Source organism: Carica papaya, chromosome 5, assembly GCF_054855325.1.
Source record: "Carica papaya isolate Zhongbai chromosome 5, ASM5485532v1, whole genome shotgun sequence".
Classification (NCBI taxonomy): domain Eukaryota; kingdom Viridiplantae; phylum Streptophyta; class Magnoliopsida; order Brassicales; family Caricaceae; genus Carica; species Carica papaya.
In genome coordinates this window covers 1,558,013-1,572,619 of record NC_142313.1, presented here as the reverse complement: position 1 = coordinate 1,572,619, position 14,607 = coordinate 1,558,013, and the positions used below count along the sequence as shown (strand labels likewise).

General features: G+C 37.1%; 1 protein-coding gene across 3 annotated transcripts; it reads right to left on the bottom strand.

Annotated features, from left to right (window-relative positions):
* Positions 1 to 5,883: 5,883 nt before the first annotated feature.
* Positions 5,884 to 10,620, bottom strand: LOC110821540 (Phototropic-responsive NPH3 family protein). Of its 3 annotated transcripts, XM_022051411.2 has the most exons (5): positions 10,464 to 10,618; positions 10,019 to 10,299; positions 8,682 to 8,748; positions 6,842 to 8,041; positions 5,884 to 6,721 (listed from the first exon to the last, which is right to left on the bottom strand). In XM_022051411.2, the coding sequence occupies exons 2-5, from the start codon at positions 10,108 to 10,110 to the stop codon at positions 6,182 to 6,184; spliced, it is 1,899 nt and encodes a 632-aa protein (XP_021907103.1). In that variant the 5' UTR covers positions 10,111 to 10,299; positions 10,464 to 10,618; the 3' UTR covers positions 5,884 to 6,181. The 3 variants fall into 3 exon arrangements, with proteins under 3 accessions (XP_021907103.1, XP_088076306.1, XP_021907105.1); XM_088220180.1 differs by having other exon boundaries at positions 10,019 to 10,620; XM_022051413.2 differs by lacking the exons at positions 10,019 to 10,299; positions 10,464 to 10,618 and adding an exon at positions 8,862 to 8,988.
* Between the last annotated feature and the right edge of the window lie 3,987 nt (positions 10,621 to 14,607).

Below are 14,607 nucleotides of genomic sequence, written 5' to 3'. Positions count from 1 at the left end.
AATGTTTGCCTCATCCATAATCTGATGGGGCTTTAAATAGGAAGGGAAACAATAACTTCTCTTTGCTATCCAGGGAGCACAATAGCTAGTAGCAACCAAATAATCTCAACAAATACTAAATAATCTCAACAAACCAAAAGATAAGATAATGCTGGAAATAAATTAAAAAATAGAGGATAAGTTGATACTGAATAGTTGACTGGGTCTTGAGGAAGTTCTGCTTGCTTCGACGATACCAGAATCAGAGATACTTGGAATTCTTGACTGGGATCCTTGCTGATCTTCTGGTTGTATCATTTCCTCCCTCTTTTGTGGGAACCTTATCCTCAAGTTTCAAGTGACCAAATTTATTTGTTAGTTCACTGTTATTTTCCTAGATAGCTTCTTCTAGGGGCAAATTCTTCCATTGGACAAGACTTTCTTCAACAAATTTTACTCTCTTTTTGATCCATCGAGTTTCCAAAATGGTTTGGGGTTGCAGCAGTAGATCTCCATCTTCAGATATTTCAGGCAGATTTTCAATAGGGGCAATTGCTTCACCAATTTGTTTTTAACATGGAGATATGGAAAACAGAATGGATACGTGACCCTTGTGGAAGTAGAAGCTTGTAAGTAACAAGGCCAATACGATGGAGGATCTGATAAGGCCCATAATATCGACATGCGAGCTTCTGGAAGGTTCTCTTAAAAACCGTTTGCTGCCGATATGGTCGGAGCCTGAGAAAGACCCAATTGCCCTCCTGAAATTCGACTTCACATCGATGGACATTGGCGGTGGCTTGCGTGCTACTGTTGGTTGCTTGTAAATTAGTTCGAAGTTGTTTGAGGAGGGCATCTCGGTTACAAAACTGTTGGTTAACTTCATTGACAAGGGTTCGCCGTCTTGGTAATGGGGAATGGGCGACGGTGGTCTCGCATATGAGGCCTGAAAAGGTGTCATCTTGATAGAGGAGTGGTAAGTTGTGTTGTACCAAAATTCGACCCAAGGAAGGAGAGAACTCCACTTGCGTGGTTGTTGGTGGCTTAAGCACCGTAGATATTGTTACACACTGCGGTTCACAACTTCTAACTGTTCATCTGTTTACGGATGATAGGAGGAGCTCATTCGGAGTGTCAGACAACTTAAAAAACTCTTGCCATAAACGACTAGTAAAGACCAAATCCCTGTCACTAATTATGGAGCGGAGCATACCATATAATTTTACCACATTATCCACAAATGTTTCTGCTACGATCTTAGCGGTGTAAGGGTGAGCTAAAGCGATAAAGTGCGCACTCTTACTAAGACGATCAACCACAACCAAGATAGTATTCTTTCCGTTTGAGATAGACAGTCCTTCAATAAAATCCTTGAAAATATCGTTCCATATTTGGCAAGGGATTGACAACGGTTGGAGAAGGCCGGCTGGTGAGAGTGTCTCAGTTTTGACTCGTTGGCAGGTGTTACATGCTGCTACATATTCTTTAATATCTTGGTACATGGCTGACCAATAAAATTGTTGGGCTAATCTTTTGTAAGTTCGTTGGAAACCTGAGTTGTCACTTGTCAAAGATGAGTGGAATTCCTGTAATAATTGTTGTGTGATTTTTGATTTAGAAGGGACAACAATTCAATGCTTAAAATAAATCAACTCATTCTTGAGTGAAAAGGAACCACCTGCTAAGTCAGTGACTAACTTGCGGGTTGTCTGCATATAGGGATGATCTGCAGCTTTCTTGATGGTGTTCCATAAATTATTTTTGGGCATAGAGATAGCGTGTAGAGTGAGGCTATCTTCCCTACGAGGTAGAGTATCGGCGACCGAGTTTTCTTTTCCTGATTTGTACACAATCTCATATTCGTAGCCAAATAACTTAGAGAGTTTTATTGTTCTGGGGTTGTAATTCGTTGGTCCAGCAAATGCTTCAAACTTTTCTGAACCGTGTGCACATATAAATTTCTTCCCATCAAATACGGACTCCATAATTTTATGGCAATAACAATGGCAAGCATCTCTTTGGCGTATGTCGACCATGTCTGCTTGGCAACACCTAATGCCTGACTCATGTAAACTATAGGTTGCCCATGTTGAGTAAAGACGGTTCCAATGCCGTAGCCAGAAGCATCAGTTTCTATGATAAATGACTTTTTAAAATTCGGGAGTGCCAAAGTAAGAGTTGTGGTCAGAGTAACCTTGACATTTAAAAAGCTGATTCTGCTTCCTCGGACAACCCAAATTGTCCATTTTTTAGGAGATTAGTCAAAGGCCAAACAAGAATTCCGTACTGCCGAACAAACTTCCGGTAATAGCCTGTCAAACCCAAAAATCCTTTCAGTTCAATGATGTTGTTTGGTCGAGACCAATCTAATATGGCCTTAATTTTGGTTTGATCCACTTTGATCCCTTGCGATGTGACTATGTACTCTAAGTATTCAAGTTCTTTTTGTTCAAAGACACATTTTTTTAACTTGATGAAAAATTAATGTTGCCGGAGGATGTCAAAAACCTGCTTAACCTACTCAAGATGTAATTCTCAGTTGGGACTGTATATTAAGATGTCATAAAAAAAAAGTAGAACAAACTTACAGAGATGCTGGCAGAAGATGTTGTTCATGACTGCTTGAAAGGTGGAAGGAGCATTGCAAAGCCCAAATAGCATGACGAGATATTCATAATGACCGTTATGAGTGCGGAAGACCGTCTTGTGAATATCCGATGGATGTACTCTTACTTGGTGGTAACCCGCAGTGAGATCGAGTTTAGTAAAGAAAGCAACTTCATGGAGTTCATCTAGCATGTCATCAACCGTAGGGATGAGAAACTTGTATTTGATGGTAACTGAATTGAGGGCCCGGTAATCTGTACAAAACCTCCAAGTTCCATCTTTTTTGCCCACCGATAGCACCAGTGAGGAGAATGGACTAGTGCTTGGCCAAATCAGCCCTGAATCAAGAATTGTATTCACCTATTTTTCAATTTCACTTTTTTAGAAATAGGCATACCTGTATGGCCTGACATTGAAGGGTTCAACATCTTCCTTCAAACTGATGCGGTGATCAACGTCTCGACAGAGAGGAATTGACTGTGGATCTTTGAAAAGAACCTGATACTGATCCAAGAGAGCTTGCATATCTGGATGGAGGTGGATCAGAGAGGTGTTGTTTTCTGTTTGCAGCTACACCGCAAACAGAGAGAAGTGTCGAAGCGTGCTTTTGGCGACTTCTTCAGCTGAAGCAATCTGGAGAGGTGGAGCGTCAAGGTCCCGTAACTGTCGCAGTCGACCACCCCACTAGAATTCCATGGTCATCCAATCCTAATCACACATAACAGCTCATAATACTTCCAAATACTAAACTCCAAGAACAAAATCGAGACCAGTTAATGGTAAAACAAAAATAGTCAAATGGAAGAGGATACCTTGGATGTTAACGAACACATTTTCAAATCGTCCGTGACATCTCATCGGACTACCATTCGCAACTTTGACCGAAAAGGCTTGAGCCGGGAGTACTGGTAACTTTAGCAAGCTCGCAACTCGCTCACTGATGAAGTTGTGAGTCAAGCCGCTGTTGATAAGGATGACGATGCGTTAACTGTGGATGGTTGCATCAACACACATTCTTTTTATGGTGGACCAACCAGTGAAAGCATGAAGGGAAATTTTGGACTCCTCTTCTTTCGATTCTTCTTTTTCTTCTTCTTCGGTCCCTTCCAAGAGCAGGACTTGAGCTCGGCGACAGCGGTGGCCTGTGGTAAATTTCTCGTCGCAGTTGAAGTAGAGGCCCTGCATTCGACGGTGCTGCATCTCTTCCCACGAGAGGCACTTCAGGGCGGAATCTGTAGCTAGGGTTGGGGGCAGGTTGATTGGGTTACGTCCGACCCGATTGAACCTTCTCTGTCGACCCACTTGCTCCTCTTTCATACGGGCCAAGCTGATGGCCTCTTTCAAAGATTTGGGTCCGAATACCTTCAGCAATTTCAGACTTCAGTTTGTCAATAAATGTACCAACCAGGGCCTTTTGAGTCCAGCCTCTCACTTTGTTACCCAACCTATCAAATTCTTTTTGATAATCTCATAAGGCCCCAATCTGCCTTACTCTGGATAGGGTTTCGTCGAAGTCTTCACATTCGGGTGGCCCAACACAAACCTCTTCTTCAAATCCTATCCATGTCACTATTCTTCTTTCTTCTTGATAAGTTCGGCGAAGCCATTGCCACCACTGGTTGGCTTCGCCCTCCAAGTGGAAAGAAGTTACTTGGACTTTCTGCTTTTCAGGAATTCCTTGGTACTCAAAGAATTGTGCGACGCGGTTAAGTCATTCGGTCGGGTCATCTCCGGAAAAGATAGGAAATTCCAACTTGGCGAGTTTGGAGAAGAATGGTTGTCGGCCACCATCATTTCACTCAGCTCCTTCGTCGCGGTTTGGTCACGTTTCTCCATTTTGGTTTGGGGTATTGCAGCTGGAGTCTTCACGGTTGATTAACAGAGTCTCTGTTAATTATTTGAGGGTATCCTACATTTGATGAAGTTTATCGGCGACTCGAAGCTCCATCTAGCTGAAGCTGTCCTGCAGTCCTCCGATACTTTCTTCCAAATTCTCAATCTTTTTCTTGTGAGACATGGCTCTGATACCAAAATGATAGATGTCCAGAAAACACAAGAAGGATTGCAAACGAAAGCTTCTATTTTTCGAATAGAAAAATCACAGTTTTCTTGTTAATTAATACTTGCCTCATCCATAATCTGATGGGGCTTTAAATAGAAAAGGAAACAACAACTTCTCCCTGTTATCCAAGGAGCACAACGGTTAATAGCAACCAAACAATCTCAACAAATCAAAAGATAAGATAATACTAGAAATAAATTAAAAAACAAAGGATAATTTGATACTGAATAATTGACCGGGTCTTAAGGAAGTTTTGCTTGCTTCAATGATACCAGAATCAGAGATACTTGGGATTCTTGACTGGGATCCTTGCTGATATTCTGGTTGTATCATTCACATCATGTTATCTTGGAGATGGATAGTGCTCTCGCTTTTCAAGTCTTGAATAAAGTAATTAACAATAAAGTGGTCTCTGTCAATGCTAATTCTAACCTTATTCTGGCTATTAAGATTTGGCTTATAAAAAATTATATTGTTAATATATAACTTATTTATCGTGAAGGAAATCGGTGTGCAGACTATTTGGCAAATCAAGCATTTCACTGGCCCTCTGAACTATATCACTTACAGCACCCTTTATGAGACTACTGAACATCATTACAGAGGACATCATCGGAGTCTTTTGATTTAGAATGTGTAATACCTAAATGTATTTTCTGTTCTGTCTTGTTGTGTTTGTTTTCTTTCCTTATATTAAAAAAAAGATTATTTTCATAAGATGTTGACTAGAGGTGTCGTTTTCAATATCTATTTTTTAGAATTAGAAGATTATATTTGTTATGAGTTTAATAGAGTCACATCCTAAAATTAGCTATCAAGGTGGGAGAGACCAAATTCATATAAATCTCACGCCAAATTTATGGGCTTTGTAGTATGATCAAATTTATTTTCCTACACCACCAAGATCCACAGTCTCATTGCCCATGCAAATTGACTTTGTACTCTCTCCTTTTAACTAATTTCAAGCAAACATTGCAGTTCTAAGATTACCTAGGCTGCTCTATTGCAACATGAAGAAGTTGGTGATTGATATAGTATCGTTTTTATGGGTACAAGATAACTACACCCTAAAAGGTGGGAGAGTCCAAACTCATATAAATCCGACACAATAGTCGCGTGCGTACTTTTGATATAAAATCCTAGTTCTTTTACCATATAATAATTATCTAATATGTTCAAGCTTCTTCATTTGAAATACTCGACAAAGTAAGAGATGAAACAAGGAAGAAATAGAATAGCGAGAAAAAAAAGAGATATTAGTTTAATGTTCTTCAATGATCTACAAGTCTTCACACAGTGGGAGATGCAATTAGAATTGCACTAGTTTTGTGACTGAGTACTTTCCTGATCAAGACTCCTTCAAAATGTCAAGCCAGTAATTTCACTGAACAAAGCAGCAACAACAAACAACTCAGAATCAACAACTCAACAAGTATTCTGCCTGCCATTAATAGACAAAATTTCACACTAGAAATACAACTATACACACTTTCTTTTTTTTTCACTTTACTTATTCACACTTATTGTACATGATCACGAGACAGAGTTACGCCTTCTCTTCTGAAACAAGAACCGGGTTTCTGAACTAGCCTTCCCCCCTATAGGCTTAATACTATTGATCCGAAAAAGGGCATTGAGCTTGCTTAGTTTTTTGGTAAAGGATTTGAATAGTTTGTTGGCAGGATGAGACCTTACAAGCTCCTGTTTCATAGAAACATGGTCCTTTTCTAGGTCTGTTAGCCTCATTCTCATTCTTGCAACTTCCATTTTCAGTTCTCGGTTCTCTCTTCTTACTGATGCATAATTGTCTCGTGGCGAGATGGCTCCACTTCCTGCTCCACTGCTTGAACGTTGAGGGAATTGACCATGTAACGCACCAAAGAAGAACTGGTTATGTCCCCCACTCATTGCATTCCTAAGCCTGATTTGCTCGAAATACAACACCTGGACTGCCATCTGGACGGGTAATCTTTCATTCTGTGCTGCGTGACTGCAGGCTTCTTGAGACAGTTTCTGACAATCTATGGTTTTGCAGAGTCTGTACCGTTCGGAATCCTTGATGTTTGGGTGCACCTATGAAGCATGTTGAACATAAATCTGTTAGTGCTCATGAGGGCATGGGAAAATGGTTGGTGCTTTCATGAATTAGAAGAGAATGAAACAATGAGAAGGAGAAAGAAGAGGGTTGCTTACTTTAAGGAAGATATCCACAGCTCTGTACAGTCCATCGCTTGCTATCCGAGCATGGTCTGGCAGGAGTTCTGCTAGAGCAATGAACTTTGATGCCATCAAGTTTGAGTCTAATGCAACTTCAGCAAGATAATTGTCCAATAATTTTGATACCTTGAGAATTGAACTTTGTTTTGGAGAGCCAGGGCTGTCAAAATCATATACCATTTCACTTTCATCTCTCAAGTGATTATCCTCGTCATCGTCTTCCTCATCCAAGTTCAAAAACATGGAGAAGATCCTCAGAATTGACTCTGTATCGTACATCGTGCTGTGGTTGCTGCCATGTGAATTTGCTGGAATTAGGATGTCGCCAAGAATTGCCTGGTCCAGTTGAAGACCAATCCGTCTCTCCAAATCTGATCTGCAAGAAGTAGATGCTGATGCTGCTATTGCAGTCTTCAACAAACTTGATAGAAATGCCATTGGGACTGGACTTTTCCTTGATTGAGTTGGGAGTAAGCTAACTATTGCTTCAACAATGACCCTCTGCTTCTTCGGCAACTCCAGATCAATGGGGCTTCCTTTAACCAACTGGGGATCCCTGATAACAAGATCTTGTAGAGAATTATTCGCATAGTTTATTAAAATTTTGCTTATCATATCCTGCTTTAGGCCCTTTGATTTTACTGCAGAGAGAACTCTTTGGAAAAGGTCAAGACTAAGAACTGCAAGAGAATTTCCCCACCAATCCAAGGGTGTTTCTGGTTCTACATTTGCAATAGGTTTTGTTGGGAAGTTACGATCAAGTTTTTGTAAACCAGATGTCAGCTGCTCTTTACACGCATTGTTTGCAATGGCATTGATAAGCCTGATAACCAAGTTAATCTCTTCTGATATAGGCAAGAGGCTTTCACACCTATGAAGAACAGTGATTGAACTTGATATGTTAGGGAATACTACCTCCTTCAGGTAAGCTTCGCTTCGAGCTTCCAAGTTTTTCTCTGCAAACTCTTCTGTCATTTCTAGGAAATGAGCTGCACAGCGTAGCATGGCAATATTTGACAGAGTGATCTCAATATTAACTCCATAGCAGAACTTTGCAGCAAGCTCAAATGCCTCTGATCCACCTGGAACAGCTGGAAGATTTACCCGTGAAATTTTTGAATCTTTGGCATCCAGCAACAATTTCCGGATTTTCCCACTTCGAGAAACAATAGGGAACTGCAAAAGAATTGCTACAAGATGAGTAAATTCTCCAATAAAGACCAAAGATTTTCTTTGTTTCTCTCTACTCTGGCTTTCAAGTTCATCTCTCTTGAGTTCGTCTTCCGTGTGCTTCATTAACATATTATAATTTCTCTACAATATATTTGTATTTGAAGAAACTGAGAGTGAAGGGAATTGCTGTTTATTTGTGCTCTATATGTCAGGCATGCATAAAGCTAGTAGCATTAAGAAAATTATGCAGTTAATGGACTATTTCCAGAATCTTAATCCTTTTCAAACAAAATTCTTAAAACAAAGAGACAAATAAAATTAAATAAATTAACCATACGTATGAAGTAGTGAATCTTCATCTCTCTACACGAAATATATCAGATTTAGTTATGATATCAATTCGGTAACGAAGTAAATTTCCTTTTTAAGATTTTGACAATATGTGAGACAGGTAGCACACAGGTAATGTTTCTTTCCTTTTGTTTCTTATATGATGATGGGAGGGGATAGAGAAAGACAAAGTTTTCCATGAACAACTACACGTTAACTGGGACCTGTAAATATAAGTATATAATAACAACAACCAAGCATGAAAAATGACTAATAATCCTTGAAAGACGTGGCTAAACCACATTCCTCTTACCTTGTGAAGTGAAAAACTTGAACCGCCTACTTCAATTGTCAGATCACTAGAAACATCAGAAATTGGCCTGCAATGCATACAGTTAACCGGTTGAAGTAATTATTCATATGGCACATAAGAAAGTTCGAAGAGGAAACTAAGCAAAGAAGTGCGATAAGGAAAGAAGCAAAGGCATCATACAAGTTGTTTAATGGCAGTAATTTAGGAATCATGTATGAGCTTCTAGCACAGTATCCCTGGATTCCCTTGTTTGAACCCATGAAATCCTAAAGTAGTGGGCTGTATCAAAGATTAAGTATTTTTTTTCTTTTTGTATATATATATATAGCTCAAAGTTAAAGACAGTGTGTGATCCATCTTGATCCTATGGTTAGACATGGAGGACCCAGATGGGAAAATGACAGCTCAATAATTACAAAATGCAAAACAGCCTAACAGTTTGTTAAAGGTAGAAAAGCCTAAATTTAAGGTTTCTAATATCAATTTCTGGTGTTCTTAAAACAGAAATAGTTCATCCAAATTTCTTTCATCAATGTTGATTTAATGTGGAGCCATATGGGTCCCTTGAATTTAACATATAACTACACATGTCCTTCGCATTCCATATAGAGTTCCTCAGCCAACTGTTTCCGGGAACTCTTCATATAAACTTGAGGTTCTCTAATATTATTGATAAAGAAAAAAAAAAGGGAAAAAGAAAGCATTAAGAGCAGAAAATTTGCAGATATTTTAATCTGAAAAAAATCAAGAGAATAGAGGTCTCAGATTTAATCCCACATCAGAACTATACTCCAATCAAACTTGTTTCATGAAGAGTTATTTTCATGTCCCAATTCTAGAGGGACCACAGGAGGGTGAGCCTTAAAAGCAAACCTAAAACCTGAGCTTCACTTCTCAGCAAATCTACCACAATCGTCTGATTTCAAGATGTTTAAGGACCATTTAATCAATCATTTATGGATAAAAGAAATCTTCCTCCTTGTCTGCCAGCTTATTATAAATCTCATGAAAATAATAATAACAATAACAATTAATCCAATAAATCACATACCATTAAATCCTTAAACTGTTTAGGACCTCAAGTTTCAAAAGTTTCTAAATTGGTCTTTCAAATACTGGGTTATTTAGCTAGTACTTTTAACAACCAGTTGGCCTGCAACTTCAACCTCAAGACTCTTTCAAAGACACACATGAACAACTACCAGAAATTGGAGACATAATCAGACAAAACCCAAGTTGAAACATAAAGGGTTTGTTTGTTTTTGTGTGTGTGTCTTATATCAATGTATGTATGTACATGCAAACGCAGAAGAAGAAGAAGGGGAAGAAGATATTACCATTCAGTGGCATGCCTTATGCTTGAACTCGGACGAAAAGATCTCTTTCCTGATACACTTGGCTTTAATTCAGCAATAGTAACAACACCCATCTCCCAGATTTTGCTAAAAGCTTCTGCAACACCAGCCCCCACCACCCAAAATCCTCTCTCCCTTTCAAGAACCCACCTCCATGGACACAACCAAACTCTTTGTCAGCCACAAAGCAGTACTGGGTATTTTATTCTTACCCCTTGACAGGTCCCAGAATCTTCCAATTTAAGTTCTGAACCTCTCTTTTGCTGTTTGGAGAGAAAGAAAAGAGAGAAAATTAAGCTGGAGTGAGGTAAAAGTCACATGAACCCATGCAGGATTAAAGAAGGGAAGTAAGAGATTAGCTCTTTTAAGGAGGGTTTGTTATTAAAATGTGCTTAATCTAAAGTCAAGAACATGTTGGTGTGCTTACACTTTTCGGTGAAAGGTAGTGTAAGACTGTGAGAATGGCCTTTTTCTTTTTTGTTGACATGGTTTTTGTTTGTCATGAGAGAAAATTTGCAGGAATTCTGAAAGGTTTGTGTTGCTTTTGGAGACTGTCATCATTCTTGATGAAAGCTACCAACTAAAAAAAGATTGAACTAGCCTTTTCTTTTTATATATTAGCTTTAATAAAAACTTCTATATATATATACACACACACACACCTTGTGTAAAGTTTAGTTTAATTTAACTTTTAACACAAACATTATTAATAAATAATTATTTTAACAGTAGTTTTAAAATTCCTAATATACATTATAATTACTTCTAACCTGATTTCTTTTTCTTTCTTCTCTCTCTCTCTCTCTCTCTCTCTCTGTGTAAGACATGCAAAAGATTCAACTTAAAAAATAAATTTTTATTACAATGCACAACAAATAAAGATTTGCATATAGATATATATATATATGTATGTATGTGATATGTGTGTATATGATGAAATAGCATATAATAATGCATGGGATGATACAGTAGTGATTTGTTTGATCATAATCATGAATGATCAGTGGATATAGTGTGGCAACTGTTGGGTTAATCATAGCCTGAGATTGGGATGATCAAGTAGTCATCATGCTTCCATCAATTCAAGTCTTTCCTTTTTTTTAAGTCTTATATAATCTCATGCTTTATAGCTCTTTAATTTTTAATTAGTAAAAAATTAAATAAGTCTTCAATATGCATATGTTATTGGATGTTTCATCTACCAATTAAGCTAATTAATATTTTTATATATTTATATTTATTTAAAATCTTATATATATATATATATAAATGTATGAAAATGTGTGTGTGTGTGTGTGTGTGTGTGTATATATATATATATATATATATAAACTGTAATGAAACTACTTTTGACATTTTTTGGGAACAAAATAATGAGAATTAATTATGATGATTCTTGCCTCCAAAGAAAGAAAGAAAAAAGATAATATATATATATATATAAATAAATGAAAATGTTGGTGTGTTTGTGCAATAAATATGGACTGACAATTATATACATTTATGTACTCACATGTGTGTGTTGTTATGAGAGTTTTGCCCTAATCATTAATTCATTAAGTGAAATGTTTAATAATATTCAAATATATTTGTAAAATTATTCAAGGGTATTACTTATTTTTTTATAAAAAAAAAATTATTAAATTAGTTCATAAAATTTTACACTTATTATAATTTGATCATTCATATTTTTTTTATTTTATAATTTGATCTTAAAATTTTATATTTATCTTAAATATATAATTTTCTTGTATTTTTAATTAAAAAATTATAATAATTACATTATATTTGGATATATTTAAAAATAATTTAAAAAATACAATAATTTTATTTTTTAAAATCAAATATTTATAATATTTAATTCAGTAAAATTAAAAATCAACTCGTATATTGATAGCATTAAAGTAATTAATACGTACTTAGTCATAATGAATTACGAGAACAAAAATTTGTTTTAATTAAATAATTGAAAAAATAGAATATGAAAAAATAAAATAGAAATTTATTAAAGATAAGACAAACATTTATAATTTTTATTTTATTTTTAGGAGAAAAAGGAATTTCGTTTATTTATTTTTATATTTATTAAAGTATAAATTAAATTTATTTCAAAAGAATTAAATTTAAGAACACATTTCTCACATTAATCACTTGGTAAATAAAGGGAACAAGCATATATTCCTGGTTCTAAAAACATATATTTTAACTCAAATTGAAATATAAATTAACGTTTTTAGCAATTAAATTAACATTTGTTGACAAGGGAAGTGAGATTTATTTTCAATCTCGTTGTATATATATGTAACGAACCCGAAAATTCAAAATGAAATATATTTAATAATTTGAGTGCGGAAGCGAAATAAAAGGTTAAGATTTATATCCCTTACATAATGACTTAAAAATAGTAAACAAACATTACTGAATGAATCCTTTAAAAGAAACACGAGAAATACAAAAAATAATAGAAAATATGAAATATCTAGCATTTACTCGCAATCTTCTTGCAGATCGGGCTCTAGAATCAAGTTCTCTTTATCTGAAATAATTAAATAAAGGATGGGCTACACTAGCTCAGTAAAAATATCACACTATATCACCGGCACAGAAGTAAAGGTTGGTAGAAAATCAAAACAACTAATGGAGCACTAAATTTAGCCAATTCGTTCATCAGTCGTAAAGTCATTTACAGTTCACTTACAATTGTAGAATTTATGAAAACAACCTATAGAGACAATAATATCATACAGATCATAACTTCATGCACAATCAGTAACATAAAACATATCATAAATTCATATTCATTAACAATAATTAAATCATAACCGTTTTTCGTTTCACCAACCTACTAGTATCAATAGAGACCCATAAGGGTGTCTCCGCTACACGTGAACCATTTTTCTTAACAATCTTAGTTACAGAGCCGTCCCCATATCCCGTCCGGTTTGAGTGCTAAGACATTAAACCTCAATACCCCGTCCAGTATGAATGCCAAATTACCAAGCCTTCATACCCCGTCCGGTATAAGACAATATTCACGGTAGGGTTCCCTATGAACCCGGTCCGTCCACCATCTCCCAATATATATAGTGAGGCTGTCATCTTATCTGTTTATTAGATCACACCCCTTTCTTGTTTTCTCTTAGTATCCGTTACCAAATCAAACATAATCACATAAACTATGAACATGCACCCAGTAATGCAATCATATCTTAAATCTCAAAATCACATAGTAATCAAGTAAAGCAGTGATACATGCATTTAAAATAATACAATAGATAAATCAGATACCATAATATTTTTAAACTATAAAATAAATTAACAAGAATCGACAGAGAATAATGTTCGGTACGGCTTCTATTAGCAATTCGTAATTAATTATACACATCTATTTAATTTGTACAAAAGACTGTATTACCGTTTATTCAAACTTTAAATCTATGATAAGAAATAGAGTGAGGGGTCCTTACTTGATTTGACACCGAAAAGCTAAATGATTACTGCGTTTACGAGCGGTCCCTAGGTTACCTAAATTTTTCTTCGAAAACTGAAACGCGCTTACGGTACCTACAAATGTCCCAAATAAACCTAAAAATCAGTTTCAGGGCCTACTCAGTCAATTTTGGAAATCTGGTACGGTGGCGATCCTCCTCGAGTTGGCTGTTTTCGACCATTTTTGGCCGAATTCAGCTAAATTTGCATCGGTTCCTGCGAGAAAACACACTTGGGACCCTCGGTTGGCCGAAAAAACGTAGAAAATTAAAACTCATCGGTGGTGGGGCTCTTTAGTGCGGCGGCTCCTTTGGCTCATATTGCAATTGAGTGTTTTGCTCTGGTCAACCTGTAGAAAAGAAAACAGTGATCACAACGATGGAAAAATTATATCGAACGGGAATCGGAAAGGGCTCATCGGAGGTGTTTTTCAAAATACCCCACGGCGGCGTCGCCGGGTTTTGCCAGTGTTTTTCGGCCAATCTGCCGGTCTTTTTGCTCCAGATTTGTTATAGGTGTGTTTAAAATCAAATTTTGAGCAAAAAATAAAATTTTTACCTCATTTGGCAGTCGAAGATTGCTCCGGTGCGGCGGCGGGTGGCATCGGTCGGCTCCCCAGCGGCTGGGTTGTCTTTCCCAGTGAGGGGCTTTGGCGGTTAGGGTTAGGGTTTGGGTACTGATGGAGTTATTTATACCCATCCATTTTTTATTTGGATCGTCCATTGTTTTTAATATGGATCGTCCAATCGCGATTCAATCTGCATCGTCCGTACACGATTCAATCTGCACCGTCCGTGCGCGATTCAATCTAGGTCATCCGTGCGCGATCGCAATCTGGACCATCCATACGCGTGGGAACGAGTCTCAGCCGTTCGATCGCGCGCGCACGGATCACCCACGTGGCTCTCCCCCGTGTGGCCTCCCGCGTCAGCGCCTCTGCCACCTAGCGCATCCTGGTTGGTCGGGGCTGCTGAACGGGCATCTAACGTGGTACAATTTTTTTAAATTGCGTTTTGACTCCCGATTTTTTATTTTTCTTTTAAAAATACTCAAGAACCTAAAATTTTACCATTTTTTTCCAG

What these genes read in the sequence shown, in the direction of transcription:
- LOC110821540 (XM_088220180.1), bottom strand. Translation starts at nt 10,110, where the DNA reads ATGGGTGTTGTTACTATTGCTGAATTAAAGCCAAGTGTATCAGGAAAG. An exon ending in ATAAGGCATGCCACTGAATG is followed by an intron (nt 8,749 to 10,018) that starts GTAATATCTTCT and finishes TATGCATTGCAG; the next exon opens with GCCAATTTCTGATGTTTCTA. An exon ending in CTGTGGATATCTTCCTTAAA is followed by an intron (nt 6,722 to 6,841) that starts GTAAGCAACCCT and finishes CATGCTTCATAG; the next exon opens with GTGCACCCAAACATCAAGGA.